This window comes from Coregonus lavaretus (assembly GCF_964263955.1).
Source record: "Coregonus lavaretus genome assembly, contig: HAP1_SCAFFOLD_4293, whole genome shotgun sequence".
In the NCBI taxonomy this organism is placed as follows: domain Eukaryota; kingdom Metazoa; phylum Chordata; class Actinopteri; order Salmoniformes; family Salmonidae; genus Coregonus; species Coregonus lavaretus.
In genome coordinates this window covers 39980-51491 of record NW_028159385.1, presented here as the reverse complement: position 1 = coordinate 51491, position 11512 = coordinate 39980, and the positions used below count along the sequence as shown (strand labels likewise).

Below are 11512 nucleotides of genomic sequence, written 5' to 3'. Positions count from 1 at the left end.
GTGTAATAATGGGACATGCCAACCCCTCCCTCCCTCCAACAGTCTAGAACTAGTCTCAATCCTAGACAACATGGTGTAATAATGGGACATGCCAACCCCTCCCTCCCTCCAACAGTCTAGAACTAGTCCCAATCCTAGACAACATGGTGTAATAATGGGACATGCCAACCCCTCCCTCCCTCCAACAGTCTAGAACTAGTCTCAATCCTAGACAACATGATGTAATAATGGGACATGCCAACCCCTCCCTCCCTCCCTCCAACAGTCTAGAACTAGTCCCAATCCTAGACAACATGGTGTAATAATGGGACATGCCAACCCCTCCCTCCCTCCAACAGTCTAGAACTAGTCTCAATCCTAGACAACATGGTGTAATAATGGGACATGCCAACCCCTCCCTCCCTCCCTCCAACAGTCTAGAACTAGTCCCAATCCTAGACAACATGGTGTAATAATGGGACATGCCAACCCCTCCCTCCCTCCCTCCAACAGTCTAGAACTAGTCTCAATCCTAGACAACATGGTGTAATAATGGGACATGCCAACCCCTCCCTCCCTCCCTCCAACAGTCTAGAACTAGTCCCAATCCTAGACAACATGGTGTAATAATGGGACATGCCAACCCCTCCCTCCCTCCCTCCAACAGTCTAGAACTAGTCCCAATCCTAGACAACATGGTGTAATAATGGGACATGCCAACCCCTCCCTCCCTCCAACAGTCTAGAACTAGTCTCAATCCTAGACAACATGGTGTAATAATGGGACATGCCAACCCCTCCCTCCCTCCAACAGTCTAGAACTAGTCCCAATCCTAGACAACATGGTGTAATAATGGGACATGCCAACCCCTCCCTCCCTCCAACAGTCTAGAACTAGTCCCAATCCTAGACAACATGGTGTAATAATGGGACATGCCAACCCCCTCCCAACAGTCTACCTTGGTTTGAAGCCTCCTCCCCCTAGTTAGGTCAGAGACGGGGGTTCAAATCCTGTCTTCTTGTTTTCATTGTTCTCCTATTGTCCCACTGAAGCTAGAAGCACATCTAGTTAGTTGGTTAGCATCTCTGCTTTCCAACTGTGATATCGTGTGTGTGTGTGTGTGTGTTAACGGTGTGTTTGTGTGTTTCCTGCAGACCCTGTCGTTTGCCCTGGCGGAGAGGGAGGGAGCTAGTGTAGTTCTGGCCAATGACCCTGATGCTGACCGCCTGGCCATCGCTGAGAAACAGAAGGGGTAGGGTACACGTTGTGTAGTGTTCATTGGTGATGAGTTGGGGGGGCGTTGCTGGGCTGATGGGTGTGTAACATCTCTGTCTCTGTCTCTCTCTCTGTCTCTGTCTCTGTCTCTCTCTCTCTCTGTGTCTCTCTCTCTCTCTGTCTCTCTGTCTCTCTCTCTGTCTCTCTCTCTGTCTCTCTCTCTGTCTCTCTCTCTGTCTCTCTCTCTGTCTCTCTCTCTGTCTCTCTGTCTCTGTCTGTCTCTGTCTCTGTCTCTGTCTCTGTCTGTCTCTGTCTCTGTCTGTCTCTCTCTCTGTCTATGTCTCTCTCTGTCTCTCTCTCTGTCTCTGTCTCTCTCTGTCTCTCTCTCTGTCTCTCTCTGTCTCTCTCTCTCTCTCTCTCTCTGTCTCTCTGTCTCTCTGTCTCTCTGTCTCTCTCTGTCTCTCTCTCTCTGTGTGTGTGTAGTGGTCAGTGGCGTGTGTTCAGTGGTAATGAGTTGGGGGCGTTGCTGGGTTGGTGGGTGTACCAGTGTTGGAAACAGACCAACCCAGACCAGTCTACTGTGAAGGCAGTCTACATGCTGGCCTCCACCGTCTCCTCTAAGATTCTACGGGCCATCGCTCTCAAGGAGGGCTTCCACTTTGAGGTAACACACACACACACACACACACACACACACAGACATATACACAAACACACACATAGACACAGACAAATAGAGTGGCTTGCGAAAGTATTCACCCCCCCACCTTGGCACTTTTCCAATTTTGTTGCCTTACAACCTGGAATCATTGGATTTTACACAACATGCCTACCACTTTGAAGATGCAAAATATGTTTTCTTTGTTTGTGAAACAAACAAGAAATAAGACCAAAAAAAACAGAACTTGAGCGTGCGTAACTATTCACCCCCCCCAAAGTCAATACTTCGTAGAGCCACCTTTTGCAGCAATTACAGCTGCAAGTCTCTTGGGGTATGTCTCTATAAGCTTGGCACATCTAGCCACTGGGATCTTTGCCCATTCTTCAAGGCAAAACTGCTCCAGCTCCTTCAAGTTGAATAGTTTCCGCTGGTGTACAGCAATCTTTAAGTCATACATACAGATTCTCAATTGGATTGAGGTTTGGGCTTTGACTAGGCCATTCCAAGACATTTAAATGTTTCCCCTTAAACCACTCGAGTGTTGCTTTAGCAGTATGCTTAGGGTCATTGTCCTGCTGGAAGGTGACTCTCCATCCAAGTCTCAAATCTCTGGATGACTGAAACGGGTTTCCCTCAAGGATTTCCCTGTATTTAGCGCCATCCATCATTCCTTCAATTCTGCTCAGTTTCCCAGTCCCTGCCGATGGAAAAACATCCCCACAGCATGACGCTGCCACCACCATGCTTCACTGTGGGGATGGTGTTCTCGGGGTGATGAGAGGTGTTGGGTTTCAGAACAGGTGTGTGTATATATACTGAGATCATGTGACAGATCATGTGACACTTAGATTGCACACAGGTGGACTTTATTTAACTAATTATGTGACTTCTGAAGGTAATTGGTTGCATCAGATCTTAACAAGTTATTTTTATAATTTCACTTCACCAATTTGGACTATTTTGTGTATGTCCATTACATGAAATCCAAGTAAAAATCAATTTAAATTACAGGTTGTAATGCAACAAAATAGAAAAAACGCCAAGGGGGATGAATACCTTTTGCAAGGCACTGTACATACACACACACACACACACACATACACACACACACACACACACACACACACACACATACACATATTTCACTCACACACACTTTGAATTTACCAACAAACCCTTACACCCACAGACATTTCAGATCGCACTCTGGCTCACGCACACATTCAATGAACAGACCTCATTTCATTCAATGAACAGACCTCATTTCATTCAATGAACAGACCTCATTTCATTCAATGAACGGACCTCATTTAATTCAATGAACAGACCACATTTCATTCAATGAACAGACCTCATTTCATTCAATGAACAGACCTCATTTCATTCAATGAACAGACCTCATTTAATTCAATCAATTAACAGACATATCAATATTCTAAGGTATTTTTGAAGCCAAATCTCAATACCACTAGCTTACATCCTTTTTATGAATGAATAAATTAATGGATGACTGATGTTGGTGATGAGGGCACTTCCTGACTATGACATCACATCCTGTGTGGACAGGAAACTCTGACGGGGTTCAAGTGGATGGGCAACAGAGCCAGAGAGCTGCTGGACCAGCACAAGATAGTACTGTTTGCTTTCGAGGAGGCTATAGGTACATACCACACCACACCACACTACACTACACTGAGACATCTGTGGCAGTGTGTTGTGTGACACAACTGCAAATGTTTTAAAGTGGCCTTTTTATTGTCCCCTGCACAAGGTGCATCTGTGTAACGATCATGCTGTTTAATCAGCTTCTTGATATGCCACAGCTGTCAGGTGGATGGATTATCTTAGCAAAGGAGAAATGCTCACTAACAGGGATGGAAACAAATTTGTGGACAACGTTTGAGAGAAAAAAAAGCTTTTTGTGCGTATGGAACATATCTGGGATCTTTTTATTTCGGCTCACGAAACATGGGACCAACACTTTTTTTTTATATTTTTGTCATTTAGCAGACGCTCTTATCCAGAGCAACTTACCGTATGAGTGCATACAAAATCGATACAGTTATACAATACCAGTCAAAAGTTTGGACACACCTACTCAATCCAGGGGTTTTCTTTATTCAAAACTATGAAATAACACACATGGAATCATGTAGTAACCCCAAAAAGTGTTAAACAAATCAAAATATATATTAGATTTGAGATTCTTCAAAGTAGCCACCCCTTTGCCTTGGTGACAGCTTTGAACACTCACTCGGCATTCTCTCAACCGGCTTCATGAGGTAGTCACCTGGAATGTATTTCAATTAACAGGTGTGCCTTGTTAAAAGTTAATTTGTGGAATTATTCCATATGTGTTATTTCATAGTTTTGATGTCTTCACTATTATTCTACAATGTAGTAATGAAATTAGTTGGTGAATGAGTAGGTGTGTCCAATCTTTTGACTGGTACTGTACATAAAATGGGATAAATATTTAAAACTAAGGTTAAATATCTTGAGTGAGTTAGTATGTTTTTTTAACATAGGTTAATCATGTGTCCTTCTGTTATTGTCTTAATGCATCTCATTATTCTTAAAGCTTTGCATGTGTATATATTATAATATTATAATACAATATTATTTTTGGACGATATTATACCGATACTTTATCGATTTGTACATATTATATTCGCTAGGTAACGTTAGCTAGCGCTAGTCAGCTATACCTACGTACCAAAACTCCAGTATTGTTCATCCTATAGCTTGTTCTCCATCTTCTTTTTAAATAGCGAGCCAACATGTTTTCAGCACTTTTATTTTTATTTGTCCCATGACTGATCAAAAACACATTTTCAGAACAGCTTTAATGAGCCTTGGCATAGATTCTACAAGTGTCTGGAGCTCCAATTGGAGGGATGCGACGGCGTTCTTCCACGAGAAATTACATAATTTGGTGTTTTTTGTTGACGGTGGTGGAAAGCGCTGTCTCAGGCGCGAAGTGTTCAGTTGGGTTGAGATCTGGTGACTGAGACACACAAATACCCTTTAACCCCCCCCCCCCATGCTCCTTTGAGACCCCTCTTTCAAAGTCACTGAGATCTCTACTTCTAGCCACTGGTAGCCAAAATAATGGACAACTGGGAATTTTTATACATGACCCTAAGCATGATGGGATGTTAATTGCTTAATTAAGGGTTAATGGAATGGCCACACACCCCTTGTCAGCAGAGCACAGGGAGCATGGCTCTTCCATTAGATGGTCTTAATCACATCACCCACCTGGTTGTGTTGCAGGGAGCATGGCTCTTCCATTAGATGGTCTGTAATCACATCACCCACCTGGTTGTGTTGCAGGGAGCATGGCTCTTCCATTAGATGGTCTTAATCACATCACCCACCTGGTTGTGTTGCAGGGAGCATGGCTCTTCCATTAGATGGTCTTAATCACATCACCCACCTCGTTGTGTTGCAGGGAGCATGGCTCTTCCATTAGATGGTCTTAATCACATCACCCACCTGGTTGTGTTGCAGGGAGCATGGCTCTTCCATTAGATGGTCTTAATCACATCACCCACCTGGTTGTGTTGCAGGGAGCATGGCTCTTCCATTAGATGGTCTTAATCACATCACCTACCTGGTTGTGTTGCAGGGAGCATGGCTCTTCCATTAGATGGTCTTAATCACATCACCTACCTGGTTGTGTTGCAGGGAGCATGGCTCTTCCATTAGATGGTCTTAATCACATCACCCACCTGGTTGTGTTGCAGGGAGCATGGCTCTTCCATTAGATGGTCTTAATCACATCACCCACCTGGTTGTGTTGCAGGGAGCATGGCTCTTCCATTAGATGGTCTTAATCACATCACCCACCTGGTTGTGTTGCAGGGAGCATGGCTCTTCCATTAGATGGTCTTAATCACATCACCCACCTGGTTGTGTTGCAGGGTACATGTGTAGTTCTGCTGTGCTGGATAAAGACGGGGTCAGTGCAGCAGCCATCGCAGGGGAGATGACATCATACCTGGCCACTAAGAACACCACGCTGTCACAACAACTCACTGCTATCTACGAGGAGTGAGACACACACACACACACACACACACACCTCACGTAGACACCTAACACACACACACACACCTCACGCAGACACCTAACACACACACACACACACACCTAACACACATACACACCTCACGCAGACACCTAACACACACCTAACACACACACACACCTCACGCAGACATTTATTTGACCGTTATGTTAGATATGTATGTATAGAAAATAAAGAAGTGATTTTCCAGATGTCCAAAGTGCTTTACATAGTAACTCTGTCTCTCTCTCTCTCTCTCTCTCTGTCTCTCTCTCTCTGTCTCTCTCATAATAATAATAATAAGCCATTTAGCAGACGCTTTTATCCAAAGCGACTTACAGTCATGTGTGCATACATTTTTACGTATGTTATCTCCACCCTCCTCTCCTCCAGGTATGGGTACCACATCTCTAAGAACTCCTACTTCATCTGTCACGACCAGGAAGTGATCCGGGCCATGTTTGACCGGCTGCGTCACTACGGTAACCAGGACCAGGAGGCTGTGTCGTACCCCAGACAGTGTGGAGGCGTCCCCATCACAGCTGTACGGGACCTCACTACTGGATACGACAGCAACCAGACAGACAACAAGGCTGTAAGGAGATCAACACTGTGTTAAATACACGCTGTCTCTCTCGCTCGCTCTCCCCCCCCAGGTTCTCCCCACCTCCACCAGTAGTCAGATGATCTCCTTTAATCTCCCCCCCCAGGTTCTCCCCACCTCCACCAGTAGTCAGATGATCTCCTTTAATCTCCCCCCCAGGTTCTCCCACCTCCACCAGTAGTCAGATGATCTCCTTTAATCCCCCCCCCAGGTTCTCCCCACCTCCACCAGTAGTCAGATGATCTCCTTTAATCTCCCCCCCCAGGTTCTCCCCACCTCCACCAGTAGTCAGATGATCTCCTTTAATCCCCCCCCCCCCAGGTTCTCCCCACCTCCACCAGTAGTCAGATGATCTCCTTTAATCTCCCCCCCCCAGGTTCTCCCCACCTCCACCAGTAGTCAGATGATCTCCTTTAATCTCCCCCCCAGGTTCTCCCCACCTCCACCAGTAGTCAGATGATCTCCTTTAATCTCCCCCCCCAGGTTCTCCCCACCTCCACCAGTAGTCAGATGATCTCCTTTAATCTCTCCCCCCCCAGGTTCTCCCCACCTCCACCAGTAGTCAGATGATCTCCTTTAATCTCCCCCCCAGGTTCTCCCCACCTCCACCAGTAGTCAGATGATCTCCTTTAATCTCCCCCCCCCAGGTTCTCCCCACCTCCACCAGTAGTCAGATGATCTCCTTTAATCTCCCCCCCCCAGGTTCTCCCCACCTCCACCAGTAGTCAGATGATCTCCTTTAATCTCCCCCCCCAGGTTCTCCCCACCTCCACCAGTAGTCAGATGATCTCCTTTAATCTCCCCCCCCCAGGTTCTCCCCACCTCCACCAGTAGTCAGATGATCTCCTTTAATCCCCCCCCCCCCCCAGGTTCTCCCCACCTCCACCAGTAGTCAGATGATCTCCTTTAATCTCCCCCCCCAGGTTCTCCCCACCTCCACCAGTAGTCAGATGATCTCCTTTAATCTCTCCCCCCCCAGGTTCTCCCCACCTCCACCAGTAGTCAGATGATCTCCTTTAATCTCTCCCCCCCAGGTTCTCCCCACCTCCACCAGTAGTCAGATGATCTCCTTTAATCTCTCCCCCCCCAGGTTCTCCCCACCTCCACCAGTAGTCAGATGATCTCCTTTAATCTCTCCCCCCCCAGGTTCTCCCCACCTCCACCAGTAGTCAGATGATCTCCTTTAATCTCCCCCCCCCAGGTTCTCCCCACCTCCACCAGTAGTCAGATGATCTCCTTTAATCCCCCCCCCCCCCCAGGTTCTCCCCACCTCCACCAGTAGTCAGATGATCTCCTTTAATCTCCCCCCCCAGGTTCTCCCCACCTCCACCAGTAGTCAGATGATCTCCTTTAATCTCCCCCCCCCAGGTTCTCCCCACCTCCACCAGTAGTCAGATGATCTCCTTTAATCCCCCCCCCCCCCCAGGTTCTCCCCACCTCCACCAGTAGTCAGATGATCTCCTTTAATCTCCCCCCCCAGGTTCTCCCCACCTCCACCAGTAGTCAGATGATCTCCTTTAATCTCTCCCCCCCCAGGTTCTCCCCACCTCCACCAGTAGTCAGATGATCTCCTTTAATCTCCCCCCCCCAGGTTCTCCCCACCTCCACCAGTAGTCAGATGATCTCCTTTAATCTCCCCCCCCCAGGTTCTCCCCACCTCCACCAGTAGTCAGATGATCTCCTTTAATCTCCCCCCCCAGGTTCTCCCCACCTCCACCAGTAGTCAGATGATCTCCTTTAATCCCCCCCCCCCCCCAGGTTCTCCCCACCTCCACCAGTAGTCAGATGATCTCCTTTAATCCCCCCCCCCCCCCAGGTTCTCCCCACCTCCACCAGTAGTCAGATGATCTCCTTTAATCTCCCCCCCCAGGTTCTCCCCACCTCCACCAGTAGTCAGATGATCTCCTTTAATCTCCCCCCCCCAGGTTCTCCCCACCTCCACCAGTAGTCAGATGATCTCCTTTAATCTCTCCCCCCCAGGTTCTCCCCACCTCCACCAGTAGTCAGATGATCTCCTGTAATCTCCCCCCCCCCAGGTTCTCCCCACCTCCACCAGTAGTCAGATGATCTCCTGTAATCTCCCCCCCCCAGGTTCTCCCCACCTCCACCAGTAGTCAGATGATCTCCTTTACCTTCTCTAACGGGGGCGTGGCCACCATGAGGACCAGTGGAACAGAACCCAAGATCAAGTACTATACTGAGCTGTGTGCTGCCCCCGGCAACAGGTATAAAACACACTCTGACAGACACACCAAGATACACACACACACACACACACACACACACACACACACACACACACTGTATACTACACTGAGCTGTGTGCTGCCCCCGGCAACAGGTATAAAACACACACACACACACACACACACACACACACTGTATACTATACTGAGCTTTGTGCTGCCCCCGGCAACAGGTATAAAACACACTCTGACAGACACACACACACTATTTACACCAAGACACACACATACACACACACACACACACACTGTATACTACACTGAGCTGTGTGCTGCCCCCGGCAACAGGTATAAAACACACACACACACACACACACACACACACACACACACACACACACACACACTGTATACTATACTGAGCTTTGTGCTGCCCCCGGCAACAGGTATAAAACACACTCTGACAGACACACACACACTATTTACACCAAGACACACACACACACACACACACACACACACACACACACACACACTGTATACTACACTGAGCTGTGTTCTGACCCCGGGAACAGGTACACACACTGCAAACACACACACAACACACTTTATACTACTGTGTTCTGACCCCGGGAACAGGTACACACACTGCAAACACACACACACACACAATACGTACACATCCTCTATACACAGCCACACTTCACACACACTCATAGCAGTGCTGTAGCAGATGTCAAACTTTAATTAGTCCCTCCCCTCCCTCCCTCCCTCCCTCCCTCCCTCCCTCCCTCCCTCCCTCCAATCTCTCTCTCCGTTCTGTCTTTCCTCCTCCTCTCTGTCCCAGTGATGTTAAAGGTTTGCAGAAGGAGTTAGATGACCTGGTTGATGCCATCATAGAGGACTTCTTCCAGCCCATGAAGAATAACCTGCTGCCCAAGCCGGAGTAGCACCACACACAGCAGTGACTTGCAAACCAATAAAGACCAGCACTGGTTTACATTCCTGATCAAGATTCCCTTTCACTAATTCTTCTTCCAGGACACACACATTCTAGAACACACACACGTTCCAGGACACACACGTTCTAGAACACACACACATTCTAGAACACACACACATTCTAGGACACACGTTCCAGGACACACACGTTCCAGGACACACACGTTCTAGGACACACACCTTCTAGAAGTCTTAAAACAGTTGTATCTGGAGCTATAAATCTTAACTACTAGCTGGAGTGCTGTGTATTTGATTTAACACACAGGATTATTAACTGTAGTTCAGGGCTCTCCAACCCTGTTCCTGGAGAGATACCCTCCTGTAGGTTTTCATTCCAACCCTGTTCCTGGAGAGATGCCCTCCTGTAGGTTTTAACTCCAACCCTGATCCTGGAGAGCTACCCTCCTGTCGGTTTTAACTCCAACCCTGTTCCTGGAGAGATACCCTCCTGTCGGTTTTAACTCCAACCCTGTTCCTGGAGAGATACCCTCCTGTCGGTTTTCATTCCAACCCTGTTCCTGAAAAGATACTGTTACTACTACTACTACTACTACCACTACTACTACTACTACTACCACTACTACTACTACTATTACCACTACTATTACTACTACCACTACTACTACTATTACTGATACTACTACTATTACTGATACTACTACTACTACTACTACTACTACTACTACTACTACTACTACCGCCACCACCACTACCACCACCCCCCCCTCAATAAGCAGCCTCCTCTGTAACCATTACGGCATAACGTTTCAAGAACAACAAAGATGTGATTTGAAAGAAAAACCTGTGAAGATAAGTTAATTTGTAATATGCACCAATACGTTGACTGCAATCTTCCTAGAGTATAGATATTTAAAATGTGTAATATGAAAAAACGGAATGTGATGTGTGAATTTCAAACTTATAATGAGAGATGATATTTTAATTATGTCATTCCTGTGTAAATTCCAAGGCTGTGTCATATTTCTGTCAGGTTACGGGTGCATTCCATATTTCTGTCAGATTACGGGTGCGTTCCATATTTCTGTCAGATTACGGGTGCGTTCCAGGTCGATTACTAATGCTGAGCGATTAGTACTTTTTTTAGGTTTGTTCGATTTATAAAAAGAATAATCAAAATTTTTGATTTTCTGTTTTCAATTAAATTTGGCCATTAAATGCACAATGCATTGTATGGGTTGAATGCTGTAACACAGAATAAAATAATTAATACAAGTCCCATGACGGTAGCGACTCCTCATTACTACTTATCAACCATCAGTTATTCACATTACTTTAATAAAATACTTTATTTGTTGTGTATATGAGTGCCTTCAGAAAGTATTCACACCCCTAGACTTTTTCCACATTTTGTTGTGTTACAAAGTGGAATTAAAATGGACGTAATTGTCATTTTTTTGGTCGACAATCTACACAAAATACTATCTGTGGTAGAAAATATTACAATTTTTATGAAAAATAAAAACCTCTTGATTAGATAAGTATTCAACCCACTGAGTCAGTACATGTTAGAAACACCTTGGCAGCCATTACAGCTGGGAGTCTTTTTGGGTAAGTCTCTAAGAGCTTTGCACACCTGAATTGTACAATATTTTCCCATTCTTTTTTTAAATTCTTCAAGCTGGTTGTTGAACATTCAAAACTGTAACTAGGCCATTCATGAACATTCAACCTCGTCTTGGTAAGCAACTCCAGTGTAGATTTGGCCTTGTGTTTTAGGTTATTGTCCTGCTGAAAGGTGAATTAGTCTCCCAGTGTCTGTTGGAAAGCAGACA

At 46.2% G+C, this 11512-nt stretch overlaps 1 protein-coding gene across 1 annotated transcript; it reads left to right on the top strand.

The window, feature by feature from the left end:
• Positions 1-1133: 1133 nt before the first annotated feature.
• On the top strand, positions 1134-10956 carry LOC311122943 (phosphopentomutase-like; the record flags this gene model as incomplete). The annotated part of the gene is made up of 7 exons (XM_084197240.1): positions 1134-1231; positions 1678-1858; positions 3422-3515; positions 5782-5911; positions 6321-6522; positions 8623-8756; positions 9565-10956. Coding segments are annotated over 7 exons (942 nt in total), but the record flags the coding sequence as incomplete, so codon positions are not given.
• Between the last annotated feature and the right edge of the window lie 556 nt (positions 10957-11512).